General features: G+C 38.0%; 1 protein-coding gene across 2 annotated transcripts in view; it reads left to right on the plus strand.

The window, feature by feature from the left end:
• Positions 1-15725, plus strand: part of LOC103801923 (RAC-gamma serine/threonine-protein kinase) — a 131015-nt gene that overhangs the window by 74835 nt on the left and 40455 nt on the right. Inside the window, exons 2-5 of one of the 2 annotated variants that reach the window (XM_009074361.1) lie at positions 3656-3767; positions 5248-5392; positions 9420-9422; positions 11836-11967. In XM_009074361.1, coding sequence (XP_009072609.1) covers positions 3667-3767; positions 5248-5392; positions 9420-9422; positions 11836-11967 — 381 coding nt within the window. In that variant the 5' untranslated portion in view covers positions 3656-3666. The remainder of the gene's footprint in view (positions 1-3655; positions 3768-5247; positions 5393-9419; positions 9423-11835; positions 11968-15725) is intronic. The other variant, XM_009074360.1, reaches the window with a different exon arrangement.

A 15725-nucleotide genomic window follows, 5' to 3' on the forward strand; every position in this document is an offset into this window, starting at 1 on the left:
GTATCTTTCAGTGATGGTAAAATGGCATTTTGGGGGGTTATTTGTTTTGATTTTTTTTTTGTTTATTTTCAGTGCCATTTTCAATTGTTAAGGCATTATTTATTACCTTTAATTGATTTAGTTAATCATCTGGAGTGAAAAACTCAGAGAGAAAATACCTTTTGGTAGTTACAGAGCTTAGTATATGCATCCATATGTTTCATTCTTATTAATAACGTGCATCATCACTTTGAGGACTGACTGAAAAAAGTTAATATAGGTAGTATGTTAGATACAGATTTACATAATGTACATGTCAATATATATATTTATTATACTATCTGAAGTATACTAGATATATAGGTAAAACCATGTTTAGATACCATTTGGACATAGGCAGGGGTAATTCTATTAGTTCCAATTTTTGTATACTTGAGTTGGAAAATTGAAATTAATGCCATTTTAACATATGCATTTTTGTATGCATTTGCAAAGAGAAAATAAATGGTTCAATTCAAAGACTTCAGCACCATTACAGCACCATACAGGAGAGGATGTGCTTTTCAATTGGTACATTTTCTTGCAGGTTTATCTCTGTACTGTTTTGCCTTGAGATTGTTCTAACAGTCACGTCACTTTTCTGTCCCCAGTGGCTTCTTGTACCTTCCTTCCTCTTAACTAGCTATTCTAATTTAGCTATACTCTAGCTATCTCCCACATTTTCCTTTCTCACATAGGTCTTTTTCCTGTCCCATTTCCACTCTTCTCCCTTTATTCCCTAGTCTTTTGTTCCTGACATCTCTCCTGTAAATAACTTGCTGTATGCCATCTTTGTATATTGGATTCTGCCTCAGTGATGTACTTTCTTTTTCATATTGTCTGAGGAATAGGATGAGGCATTTTGAATGTAGGCAAAAGAGCTTTCCAGTTAGCATGTGTAGAGGCAGGAGATAGCTGTAGCCTCTGGATTATACTCAATGCATAGATTTTCAATGATTTTATGCTTTAGTAATTGTTATTGTAATTTTTTACCCTCCTCCCACTGCATTCTTATCCGTCCCACATGTAGTGTGGCCAGATGCCTTACATTTTCACAGGAATACTAAAAGGATAGCAAAGGTCTTGGTTTGCCAAGTTTTAAGTCTCGTCTCCAAAAAGCAGTATTTTCCAGCAGTGTGCAGCTTTAGGCAGACACCCAGCAAAGAAAATTTCAGCCTACATGATTGAAGTGTGATAGGATTAAAGATGAGAGGATGGTTTTGTCAGGAGTAAGATGAGATAATCTTAGAGCAGACAATGCTTCTGGTCTCTTCTGTTAGGAAGGTAGCCCCACACACACGTTCCTGAGAGCTACAGCTGAGGAAGTTAAGAAAAAATAGCCTGTTATCCCTAGCTTTACTGTCATTGAGATCATAGTTGGACTTCAACTGTATCCTTGAAGATGGGGTAATGAGTAATATTTGCACCCAGCCACAAGCCTGGTTAAGTAGCCTAAGCAGCTCTACTTCATCGTGCTTCTGTCCTCCTTGTTTCTCTTCCAGTTGTGTTAAATTTTGTGTCTATCCTGCTGTAGTTCTTTCCTCTACATGTTGAGGATGGTCTCATCCCATCCAAGACCTAGCAGAGTTTCTATAAGCAGTCAGGATGAACTACTGTTTCTCTTTGTTAATGAAATGTTTGTTAAATGGAATGTATAGTGAATATATGTTTGTGCATCAGGGAATACACATTTACTCCCCTTGTGCCTCTTCTGCATGTCTCTGTCAAGCTTCTGAGTTGTTCTGCTAAGCTGCAGAAAAAAACCCCTATCGATAGACATATCCACTTCCACTCTTCTTTTCTTTTTCAAATTTAAAAAAATTGGATGATAGTTGATGTTTCAGGATTGTGAATTTGTGAAGAAAAAATATGTCAAGCCAAAATAATTTATTTCTGTTAAAGCAAAGCATGCCTTGTGAAGTGGTGTGTGTCATATGACTTTCATAAAGCATTGGCATTAACTGGAATAGATGTAATTCACCAAGAGTAAGTGCAAGGTTTTATGCTAAAAAATAGTCAACTGCATAAGTAAAAGGTGTGGGTCAACTGGTAGGTGGTAGCTATACCAAAAGGAAGTTACAGCAGATTGTAAATGAACAGAAATTCAGTTGCCATATCAGTATTGATTGGTTTGTGAACCTGATGAATCATTTAAAATCACACATTTGATCTGGATCAGCTTTGAACAAGTGGTAGCATTCCAGAACAGGAGATGTGATGTTTGTGTCTATTTTGCGGTAACTGCAGGAAAACAAGTTACACTTTTCATAGAGTAACCTTAACTGCACAAGAATGCTTAAATATATTTGCATGAATAAGGAGTTATAGTTGGTCAGTGTTTTGCAGTTCTAATATTAATTCAGTATGGTACATTGTAAAACTAATAGTTTAGTTCAGTATGGTACATTGTAAAACTAATATAGTTTCATTGACCCCCATGGCCTGAATTGCCAGCGTTGTGTTCTTGCAACAAAGGAGTAATACACAATCTATAGTGTCTAGAATTGTGGGACAAGGAAGATCTTGGATTTAAATGCACAGCCTGTGAAGACAGATTGATTGAAGTGACTTAGGCCAGAGAAGACTGAAGAAAGATAAAATAGTGTTCACATGTCTAAAATGGATAGCTGCTGAAAAGATCAAGTAATTTAGTCAATTGGACAAGAAACAATATGCTGAATGTGTAGGAGCAGTTGCATTAAGTGAAATGAAAAAGCTTACATCTATAGAAAGAATTAATTTCCTTATAGTTGGATGGAATAGTTTACTTACAGAGGTTTTGAAATTACATCTTTTTGGGGATTTTAGAAAAAAGAGTGTAATACTTATGAGAAAAAGCATAGGTAGACTTGACTCTGCCCTGGGGCACAAAGAGAACTAGAAGACTTCCTGGGGCAGCCCTACTCTGTGTGTCGGTGGTTGTTCTGTATTTAATAATACACTAATAGACTCATTTCAACACCTGAATTTTCTTAGATAGGGTATTTTATAATAAATCTAATCCTGAAGTGACACTAGTATGAGTAATTGTGACAAAGCATAGGTAGACTTGACTCTGCCCTGGGGCACAAAGAGAACTAGAAGACTTCCTGGGGCAGCCCTACTCTGTGTGTCGGTGGTTGTTCTGTATTTAATAATACACTAATAGACTCATTTCAACACCTGAATTTTCTTAGATAGGGTATTTTATAATAAATCTAATCCTGAAGTGACACTAGTATGAGTAATTGTGACATGGTTACCATTGAAGGGAAAATGTCATGTTCCTCCTGCCAGGTACAGATGGAAAAATCTGCCTCTGGCTGCTGCTGTTACCTTGGCATACTATAGCAGGCTGGGATCTCATACTCTTCTCACTCTCATAACACAGAGTTCACAAATGAAGATTGCATTCTTTGTATGGTCAACAATACAAGTTCCATTATTTCTTCTGTTTGCTTTCTCCATCTTATAATTATTACCTGCTACCTTTTGTTCAAGCCTGTTGTTATATTGCTGTTCTCTATTTCCTTATATGTACTGGATATATGGTGAATGGGTATACATAAGCTATATGTATTTCATCTAAGTAATTTTATTTGCTCTTCACCCATTAACTGGCAGTGTGTAAACAAGGCAATGTCATGTATTTCTCTAGAATGTCAACTAATGAAAACAGAGCGACCAAAGCCAAACACATTCATTATCAGATGTCTTCAGTGGACCACCGTCATAGAGAGGACGTTTCATGTAGACACTCCAGAGGAACGGTGAGGGTTTTATTCCTGTTTTGCTTTACCTGTTCTTTATGCAGGAGCCTCAGCAGAGTCTCTGCTGGGACTGCAGAGCAATCAGCACTTGGAACTGTGTCATTCTGAGCACATCTGAGCAGTTAGTTAAAGAATTTTTAAGTCAGCTTCTGTAAAATATTATCTGAGCTCATAGCTAGTGTAAGAGTTGTCTGTGAGTAGGTGGGATGAGTGTGTTCAAATAAGCCAAAACTATGTCAGGATATGTCTCTGAAGTGTTAAATTTTGAACAACTGAAGCCTGGATTGAAATATTTCCAGCCTCTCTGTCTTACTCCTCCTAATGCACTCCTTTTCTTTTGGCACTGAAAGCAGTATGCTTATTATAATTCATTTTATCTTTGCTTATTAGCTTTTCTTGTTTCAATAAACATTAACAAACTCTTAAGAATTGGCTTTTTTAATGCCCCAAACACATGTAGGAAATACGGGACGGTGTACCTTGCTAAAATGTTCTATACTCTGTCTCTGATTAGATCCACTGAGTTTTCCCACTGTGGACATCTGTCCTGTTGAGACTAATACTATGATTTGGCTGTTATTGTTTGTATCAAGAAATAGCTGATGACCTTGCTTTTTCTGTTGTTTCTTTCATTAGCATGTTCACTTAGAATTTTTTTTTCTACCTTGGTACTGCTTCTCCACCCTATTTTTCTTCTGTGCATACAGCATAGTACCTCTTACTGCATTCAGTAATAAACACCACCAGACTCTTCCTGTATCCCTTGCTGGCTGAGCAAAAAGCAGCAGGTACTGCACTTGGTGTGGGGCTGTGATGTGCTCATGGGCCCCCTGGTGTGTGTGTGCTGGTCAGCCAGCACGCAGGATAGCCATGGGCTCAGCTGGCCCTGATTGTCCCTCCAGAGAAACCTCATCTGAGCCTGTTCCTCAGTACAGCTGCTGGTTTTATGATGCTTGTAGGAATTTAATAATCTTTGAGGACATTTTTTTGAGGGGAATTTGAAAAAAGCCAGTAAGTTCAGTTTTAAGATGAGAGAGACAAAGAGTTGGACACACGATGTGGTTTAATAAGTTATTTATTTGCTGTGAAAATCTTTTGCAGGAAGGGGGAATACCAAAAAGTCTGTTAAAATAGCAAGTTATTATGAGGTACTATTGCATAAGAGATGACATCCTGTGCCCTGAGCTGTATTATACCTGGAACAAGTATTTTCAAGTTTCCACTAGTGAAGTATTTACAAAATCAGACACTACTAATTCTTGGAATTAACCATACAGTGATCCTCTCTGATGCTGGTCGACTTCACCACCTTTAACAAAAAGTAGAATTTGGAAGGAAATTAAAGTGATTAATTTGTGTGAGTCTTCTGCTGCATAACATGAGAATTGAACATTGATGCAATGTAGCATGTGAAAAGCTTTATAAAGTATTTAACACATTTTATGAGTTTTTAATAAGGGTTTTGGCTTGTTCATGATAGGGAAGAATGGACAGAAGCAATCCAGGCTGTAGCAGACAGACTTCAGAGGCAAGAAGAGGAGAGGATGAACTGTAGTCCAACTTCACAGATAGACAATATAGGAGAAGAAGAGATGGATGCTTCAACAACCCATCATAAAAGAAAGGTAATGCCATTAAAAAGTAACTGACAGGGCTCATACATAAATAACTTTCGTAGCATGGTCTGGCTGAGTAATACACTATAGAGGCAATAGTATTTCTACATAAGTTCCAGTGTATTATAAGCATCAAAGTACTTGTTTAATTTCAATAAAGCTGAACTGCTCTTTTTATTTATTTGTTATGTTATCTGATACAGCACTTCTGAAAAACAAAGTTCAACAGTTCAGGCACATGTTAACATTCTGCTTATTGTTTGACTATTATTTCATTCTTTTGTTTGTTTACTCTTTTAGAAATATGGTAATAAAATATTTTCTTTGGACAAGTATATTTGCCCCCTTTCTCATGCAAATAATACCCAGTACAAATTGGGTAATTTACATGAGAAAGGCTGGCATGATTTGGCTTTTAATGACCTTGTTTTTTGCTAACTGGGAAAATAACTCTGCTTTGGTTTTCAATGAAATAAGAGAAAACAGTATTTTATTTTTTTTGCAGTCCTTCACAGCTTTTGGTGTAAGTAGGAACATGTACATTGTTGGCTATAACATACATGTGATTGTATTTCCAGAGTCAACAAGTGAAACACAACTAAGAGCATGTTTTAAAGATCCTGTGCCACTTTAAAATTTGCTTATGCATTTCCATTTTGTCCCATGTTTCTGTACGAACTACTCTTGAAGAATAGATTGTTCAAACAGGTGTCTCTCGTTTACTATACAGAGTTGACATGACTGAAGAAATGCATTGAAATTGCATGAAAAATAATATCCAGTTTCTATAGGACTGGCTTCATTCTTTCTAGCTAGAAATGAAATGTGTAGAAAACTAGGTGGAAGTCTGCTGACAGAAAAATAGTCTTATAGCTCATGTATCTGAATGCCTTTGAACGATGAACAATGAAAAATTGCAAACATATCTTTACGAATAGAACATGTTTTGTGTGTTGCACTATATAAGCAAGAATCATAGAAAAATCAGGGGTTGAAAACTATACCCTTATGAATATAATAAAGGTGTCATAGGATATTTATTTCTATCATGTCCTAACTTTTGAGAACTTGAGTTTGCAGTGCAAAGATAGTTCTTCCATGCAGTTTCATTGTATGCAATTTTCTAACCTTTGTTTGCTATAGAGAAAAATAAACCCCAGTTATATACAGGTGTAACAGTACTCCGATCATATATTGTCAGGCTGACATTGAACTTCTAGCCTCATGGAATGGATATTTAATGACTGTGCTCCAGGGTAAAATATGATAAGTGACAGCAAGACAGAGGCAGTGTTTAAGATGTGTCAGCCTTGTGAGAGGCAACGTGATTATGTGGAAGGGATTTGGGTTTGCTCTATTAAAGATCTGAGCACTGTTCCAAGCCTGTATATCCTCTTAGTGGAGCACAAAACCACTGCATAACAACAAACATTTTCAAGGTGTCAAAATTAATGCTATCTGATACAAGTAGTTTATCTGGAATGTGCTTTTCTGGCTCACAGTGCAGTGCGTTTCCCCATACAACAGAAGGAGTTGGGGGAACAGGAGGAGAAGGAAGATCAGGTTTTTTTCTGTCTTGCTGCTTGTGCTTTGAGAAATGCTGAAATAAGATGCTGGGACAGTGCATATGAAGTGCCACAGAATAGTCAATGGCTTTGGCAATAAGCCAAAAGCAAAAAAGGTGGAATAAAAAATGGTGATATTCGACATCTAATAATAGAGCGAAATAATAAAAAATGGGAAAAAATTAAAAATGATAAGTAAAGGTAAAACAAAAATAAAAATAACATTTAAAAATATGATAAAAAATTTTAAGCTAATTGAGCCAAAACTCAGAATCCCACTGCAGATTTCTGGCTGTTGGAAGACTTTAGTAAAAGGTGCTCAGAAGTTTTTGGAACAAAAAAACCCCCAGGTAACCATAATGACTGGGAGTTGTCAACTGTCTCTGTGTTAATTGAAATTGTGAAAAATATGTCCTTTCTGAAATGTTTCTGGAAAAGCTGCTGTTTTAGCTTCTGTAGTTGCTAATATAATCAGAAACATATCAGTTAAAATGACTTAATGTATTTTTATTGCTTTTATTTGGTATTGGATTTCTTTCTTTTCCGGGATTTTTGCACGAAGTGTCCTTTTTTTGACAAAAGCTTGTTTTGTCACCTGATTTTACATCTAAGCTCAGTGAATTTTGCTTGTGCAAGCACCAGATGGTATACATACGAGTAGAAGAGCATAATCAGATTAAGAAACTAGACAGAGAGGAGTTGGGCCTGTTCTTCTCTAAAAAGGTAGCGAAAAGAAAACAGTCTTTAGGATGTGGAACTTGATTTGAATAGACAGGACAGCTACGTCCGTGATTAGATTAGCTGGAAGAACCAAAAGCACCCCTTTTTCCCCTCCCCTCAATTTTTTTTTTAAATGGTGTCAATGTGCCATTTAAGTTTTACAGTAATAGCATCACCACAATTCAGAGCACTGGAAATTCTTAGAAAACTGCTTTTATTTCTTGCTGTACAATTCCTTCTAAGTAGAATTTTTCCCTGATAAAGTCAGATGAAAACTCCCAAGTGGTATAGTCCTTGTGCGCTTCAGGAATTCAAAAAAGATTAGTTTCTTGGTAGGAACTTTGAACACCTCTATTATGGTGTATTCTTATGTACAGGTCATCCATAGAGGAGTAAATAGTCTTTGCAGAAGACTGAATATCATATGTTTCTTTGGCTGGCGCAGTCTCCTGTAGCTTCATTGCTTTTTCTTTGTTTACAAATTTGATTTGCAGGGTGCAGGACAGATTTTCAGGGGGAAGCCTAAAAGTAATATAGTGACAAAAAAGATTCAAACCGCAGAATATGGTAGGAATGCAAAAGGAGGGAAAATCAAGAAGGAGGGAGAATCCGGTCTTATGGGAGCCTCCAAACCTGCTTACCAACATCCTTTAGGTTTAGGGAGTATTTCCATTTTTCCACCAGTTTTCAGTACACCCTTAGCTATGGCATCTGTGTTTTTATCTCCCAAGGTCTTGTGTTCTTTGGCAGACTTTTTGAGTTACCCTGCACTGCGTATCATCTCTAAGCCTTCTGCTAAGCTTCTAAAGAACAGGAGCATCAGGAGACTTTATTCTTAGAACTAACACTACCGCCATAACGTGCTGTTAAGCCATGGCTCAAAATCTTGCAAAACCATTACCTTTCTCTTATAAATATACATGTATTTTTAACTTGTTTTCACTGAGCTTGCGTCTACATTCATGACTGCTTTGCTGAACATTATGTAAGCAAATTTTGGGCAAATGAGTCTTTCAATTTGACTGGCTTGCTGCCCTTAGCATCAAATCCATGTCTGTGATCGTTTGAGCCAAGATCTTTCTTCTCTGTGTGTACAGAGGGCAGCTTTTCTGAGCTGGTTTTATTCAGGCTCTGATGGTTCCTCTCTAAGTCCAGCCTCTTAGAGGAGATCAGAAGTATCAGAAGAACCTACTGCTTTAAGGCTGCTTGTGACCCCCAAAATTTGTGACTGTTGGAAGTGATAAGATGTTCCAGTCACTAGCACAGTATTCTTTATCAATGAAGAATACACAGTAGCTTGTAACTGGAGATAGAGGATTCTGCCCTGAATTACTCATTTTCTTCCTGAATTGTGTTTTGAATGCATTTTGGGTTTTTCATGTGTTTTGTCAATTTTCACTGGTTTTGCACAAAGGCAGTCGTTTTTTGCTAAATGGTTGTCAGAGAGCTATCAAGCAGATAACCTGACTTTTTGAAGTGATAGTTGAGAAGTCTTACCTTTAGTTGATTAAATATGAGTAGCCACAGTGTTTGGACCACAGCTTTACATACTCATCAAGCATCCTGAGTTATCACATTATATTAGTGTTTTGAAAAGTTGGCCTTTTAAGAGTTTGTCTGTGGTAATTTAACTTTATTCGCACTTGTGTAAAGTGAGTTTGCTTTAGGTGAAATGTATACTGAGCCTTTGAAATCTCTGTTGCCTGTATTTCTTGCTGGGATAAATGCAGTTTTGTTCTTCTTGATGTGAGGTGGTTTTGGCAGCAAAACAAGCTCTGTCACTGCAAAATGTCTTAAGCATGTTTATATTTGAGCATCGATGTTATTTTGCTTGGAAGCTACCAATCAACTATTACATGGAAAAAGATTTAATTCCTGTCCATATAGCTTGAAAATTGATATATGGAAAGCATCTTCTCCTTAATAAAGCTTTGAAATACTATACGGGCATTGAGGAGTACATTAAGAAGACTTTTTGCAGCTTTGAAGTTGTAGGTTGAACACTTAAAAGCTAAGGAATTGCAGCATTAATGGGGTTGATGAAACTTCAGTTCTACTTATGTGAACAGATTACAAACTGACTCTGAGTGAGCAATTGCATAGATTATTCTCGCAGTTTGTCGACAGCAATTTCAGATTCACAGTAATAGTATCATGCATGTGAGCTTAAAGTAATAAGTAATTTCATAATTTTGCCCTTTATTCTTTCTTACAAGAGAATATATTTTGCTGTCACTGTATGTGATTGTACACCAGGGATATGCCAAATATCTCCACACTTGGAATGTGTGTGAGATACCTAGACACTGCTAGAGGTGTTTCTGGTAGAGATAAGGAAAGTACTAATTCTGTTGTGGAAAATATAAGTAGAAGTTTATCTGAAACACCAGTATTCAAGAGAACAGCTCGAGACCACAACTAGAAAGATAGTTGGTAGAAAGAGGCAGGAGGAAGACAAAAGGTATGGCATGATCTTTTTCTCACACATAACAGGGATTAAGTATATTTAACTTTGCAAACCTGAGACTCAGAGTATAATTACTCATTATAAATGTTTTGAGGTGTACTATTCACAAAGGAGGGAAGGTTTTTGATACTGCAGCACAGTACTAGAACAAGAATAGGTGAGTCTGTGGTTTTTCAGAATCTTTAACTGCCTGTCTCAAGGTTCCTGGGTGACTTAGAAGTCTCTACATGGTTTTGTGGTGTTGCACCTGAGCCAGTACACTGAAAGATGTGCTATAGAAACATACAGTGGAACCCAATGATTGGCCAGAGAAATCCTGCTGTCAATTCAAGGCGACTCTCTGCAGTCACTGCATTCTCAGTACCATGCTGTTTTTTCTCTACATCCTCATCTTTGCATCTAATGTGTATAGACTATAGAGTTGATGCTTCTGAACTAAACTTTGGGTTCATGAAAGTGGCTAAACTGCTTTGGATCTCAGATCATCTGGTCATATTCTTATCATGTGTCACACTCCAGTTGAGCTGATAGACCTACTAGACTCAAATTGTCTGTTGGTGGGACCAGCTCTTGGATGTACTGCAAAACTAGTGCAATAATAATGGAGTGACATGAAAGATGAAAACTTGTTACCTCTTCCTTTCAGAGCCAGATTGATTAATGTAAATGCCATGTGATTGTAATCTGTACTGAAATTTTTAGAAGTCTGCCTCTAATGCAAAGGCTGTTACTGAGTCTTACAGGTATAATATTTCAGTGAGGATCATGCATGTTTCAAAAAAGCCATCAGTGCAGTGATTGCTGTTACGCAAAACTGACTGATACGCTGTGTTTGTGTGCCCCTGGTAATGCAGCAGTCGAAATTTCTTAGATGTGGAGCATTCATGAAATGCTGGTATAGGCTAAGACTTTGTTCCATGTGTGCTTTGTAAAAATAAGTGTGTGTAGTACTTGACTTTAGAGAACTATTGTAATACTAGCGAACAATATATCCTAGTGGTATCAGTTGGTTGCCTTCTTTGCCGCAGTCTTCAGTAGCAAGACCAGTGTTCTCTGAATACCCAGACCCCTGAACTGGAAAATGGGGTGGGGAGGAGAAGCAGTCACACCACTGTAATCCGAGGGGAAATGTTCAGTGACCTGCTACATGCTGTAGTGTGCCCAGAGAAGGGCAATGTAGTGAAGTGTCTAGAGCAAAGTCTTGTGGGGAGCAACTAAGGGAGCTGGGGCTGTTCAGCCTGCAAGAAAGGAGTCTCACTCTCTCCAATTACCTGAAAGGAAGTTGTAGCAAGGTGGGAGTCAATCTTTTCTCCTATGTCAGAGGAAATAGAATGAAGCAAACAGCCTCAAGTTGCTCCAGGGGAGGTTTAGGTTGGATATTAGGAAAACTTGCTTCACTGAAAGAGTTGTCAAGCACTGGAACAGGCTACCCAGGAAAGTGGTGGAGTCACTATCCTTGAAAGTATTTAGAAGATATGTAGATGTAGCACTTAGGGACATGGTTTAGTGATAGACTTGGTAGTGTTAGTTTTACAGTTGATAATCTTTTTCAACCTAAATGGTTCTATGACTATGAACTTGATCAAAGAGGTGGACCTATTTTTGCAAACTGTTCTTAATTGTATTCAAAACAGCATTTGGTTATATGTTGGAACTAGATAGTGTAAGTCTTGCTAATCCTTCTTCTTTGCTCCTTATAGACAATGAATGATTTTGACTATTTAAAACTGCTGGGCAAAGGCACGTTTGGCAAAGTTATCCTGGTCCGAGAGAAGGCTAGTGGGAAATACTATGCTATGAAGATTTTGAAAAAAGAAGTCATTATTGCAAAGGTAAGGAAAGTTAGTGTTTCAGTATTGGGTCATTTTTAAAGAATGGAATAATCAATATTTAATACATAAGGTGTATTTGATTTTTGATGGTAACCTAGTTCAACAGAAGTATGTGTGTATCTTCAGAAAACAAGAATGCAAAAAAGAATATGTGCAGCGATTTTGCATTGCTTTTTCCACTGTCTTATAATCTAGAGTGTGCTAAAGCACTGAGAGAATTCACTGAGGAGGAAGATAGTGCAGTCCAAGTTTAAACAAGAAAAAGTGCATTGTAGAGTATATCACATACTTCAATTTTTTTCTAAGTTAATTGCAGGTTTATTCAGATAAATGCATTTCATTTAATGGGTCTTTGCTCCGTTCCTGCTATGTTATATGAGATTGCTATGCATGGGACTAACAATTCCATTTTTTCAGTTTTTGAGTGTGGTGGTTTAGGAGCTGTATTCCTGAATTTAGTGTTTCTACTGAAACCCCACAGACCAAGTCGCCTCTCACTCAGTCCCCCATCCCCTCCTCTGTCACAGGATGGAGGGAATTGGAGGCACAAAAGGGAAAGATCACAGGCTGAGATAAGAACAATTTACCAAGAAACAGCAATGAAGTAAGAAAATGAACAGTAATGACTTTATTAACAACAGAGTGCACAAGACAGGCAAACGACTCCCATGCTCACTCACCACGCAGAACTCAGCACTGCCCATCCGCACACACCGCACCCACCGCACCCAACCCTACCGGCATCGGAGCAAAGGGTACCCCCGGTCCTCTCCAATGAAATGAGGTGGTACAGAATAACCCCAGGGTCCCAGTGTGCCCTTCCTGGCTGCTGCAAAGGTTAAACCTGTCCTGGCTGGAACCAGGACATTGAGAAATAAGTCTGAAGCTGATGTCTGAAGATGTCTAGTATTGTTCAATCACTTAAGCTTGATTAGTGTTGCTAGCTCTTGTATGTGCTCATAATATCACTTAAGTTTAAACTTACGTCATCTACTCTGAGCTTTGCTTCTAGCAGTTGTGAAGTTTTGAATTCCACCTGCACAGAACAAGTTGAGAACAAGAATCCTCAATGCATTTATCACCATGAGACTCTATTAAAAATAATCCCAATTACTAAGTGAGGAGGTTATGAGGGCTGTGGATCTGACTGAGATTTTTGAATGCTTGAGTCTAAGAGTACCAGTATTCATAAAAACTGAACCTGAATGGGAACTACTGTGTTTTGCATACGTTATATTTCAAAATATCCTTCAGATTTTTCTAATCTTCCTATTGACCTATGAAAATAGATCATACAGTGGGATTGCCATCTATGTTCATTTGTCACTCACTTTCTAATAACTTTCGAATGTGTTGGATCAGTTTTGATTAAATTTGATAGAGGAGTCAAAACCTCAGAGACTGTTTTATTTCCTTGAGTTTTATTAAAACCAGCCCTGTTGTGGGGGAGAGACTTAAATGTATGTATTCAACAGAGAAGAGACTGGCATACAAGTTCTGCATGCCCTTAGCAGCTTTCTTGTGTGCACTGGCAGCTAGTTGGCATGTATACTCCTTGGACTAACAGCAACAGGGAGTGCCCCTTCCTTCCTCATAGTTAGGAGATACAGAAAGAAAAGAGGGTATGGCTGCTGCATTCTCCTGATTCTGCATGGGAAGGAGCATCTCAGGGGCCCTCCTTTATTGCAGCAGTCTCTCTGGGTTGTGTTGTGGGTCTCAGAGCCTATCTGACTGCTGTGTCCTGTGGCCCAGTCTCCAGCCTGACAGCCTTACCCAGTGCTCTGCTCACCCCTGGCACTTTGAGGGTCCTCAGGGGAATCCTAGATCTGAATCCCATGAGCTGTTCTACTGCTGCTCGTTACACCCTTCCAGCTTTCAGAGATTTCAGCTTCTTTCTTTGTATCAATAATATACAAAACAGATTTTTGATTTTTAGGGTTTTCTATTTACTTTTCTGGCTGCTACAATATCAGTGACTTTTTTAGAAGTCACATGGTTAAAACTAACATATTGGTTAACTTTATTGAGCAAAAAATCTTGTTCATAGTAGTATGTATAGAGCTAGAGAAATTTTGAAGAAGTTAGAAATGCAACTGTTCATTGATCTGTTTACTTGAAAACAGAAAGATGGCTCAGTCATAGTTTAAGCAGGACCTGGCACTCCCTGAATCAGACCAGGGTTTTCTGCCTTCTTGTAGACTAATGAGAAGACTGTGTAAGGAAAGTTGTCTTTCATCCTGTGAAGAAAATGGAAACACCACAGTCTTTTTAAATTTGACTTCCTCAGAACTGGAATTTTGTTTTGAAGGGAGTCCTTCTAAGTTTGCCATAATATTGTTGTATATTGTTAAGAAACTGATGAAAGAGGCTTTTTTAGGCTTTTTAAAAAAAAACCCCATATTTAGATCTTCACAAGTGATGATAAAAATGTAGGCTTTTTTAGGCTTTTTAAAAAACCCCCCCATATTTAGATCTTCACAAGTGATGATGTTTTCTTCCCTGCAGTCACCAATACCAATGTTTCTACTCCTCCCCAAACTGAAAACAAAAGCAAACTTGAGTTTGAACTTAAATGTCTAGCCCAGTCAATGTGTAAGCATGCCATGGGGATTTATCAATAGCATTTAAGTCTGGGGATCAATGCTAAGGATATGATCACTAGGTAGACTAAATCTGCAGTCCGAACTCAGCCTGTAATGTGATATGATTTACACTCTTGAATCATAGAATGGCTTGGATTCAAATGGACCAAAAAGGTCATCTAGTTCCAACCCTTCTGCCATGGGCAGGGACACCTTCCACTAGACATTGCTCAAAGCCCCACTCAACCTGGCCTTGAACACTTTCAGGGATGGGGCATCCACAGCTTCTCTGGGCAACCTGTGCCAGTGCCTTACCACTCTCACAGTAAAGACTTTCTTTGTAACATGTAATCTAAGTCTTTCCTCTTTTAGTTTAAAACCGTTCCCCCTTGTCCCATCACTACCTGCAGCTGCAAAAAGTAGCTCTGTAGAAGGTTATTCCTCTAACAGCATAATATGAAGCAGAAAAGTGTTGCATTGACAGCTGTATCTAGAAGGTTGTATAGCATCTGCCCAGTTTAGACTAAATCTGTTGATCCTAAGTCTTCATGACAGATTAATATTACACTTACCGGGAAATTCCTACCAGAAAAACTGGCCATTGCCAGCTTTTTATGCCCCATATCTGGTGAACCACAGAGGTTTAAAAATAAATAAATAAATAAGCAAACCTTTACGTTTGCTTTTCTCCTTGAAGAATGTTTTTGTTTTTCTGCCAGTATGTGGTTGTAGTGTATATACTCAGTGTTGCACTGCTATTCAGCTAAATGGCATCATGGTTTATTACCACTAACTGTTGTTTTTGTTTAATTTCCTATTTTGACAATTTTTAATGTCTAATTTAAAACTCCTGACATCTGTGTTTACTTTCCAGTTTAATAATACCTTATCTTCAGAGCATAGTCTGATAAGCATGTGTAGTACAATAATGTTATATTGATATTATTTGTGGCAATAAAAAAGTATACTATGACTAAATATATTTACTTCTGCAGGATTACAGTTGAAGTTTGAGTCATGTTAGGCTAGTCTTCAGTTCTGTGTAATACAAAACTCAGTGGTAGCTTAGCTCTACAGAGCTCTACACAGCTTAGCTGTGTAGGGAGCCAGGGACAAGTGGCTCCCAGTGGCTCCCAGACTTTCCAGGTCTGACCCCTGGAAGCCAGAGGAGTGGGA

This window comes from Acanthisitta chloris, unplaced genomic scaffold (assembly GCF_000695815.1).
Source record: "Acanthisitta chloris isolate BGI_N310 unplaced genomic scaffold, ASM69581v1 scaffold8265, whole genome shotgun sequence".
In the NCBI taxonomy this organism is placed as follows: Eukaryota; Metazoa; Chordata; class Aves; order Passeriformes; family Acanthisittidae; genus Acanthisitta; species Acanthisitta chloris.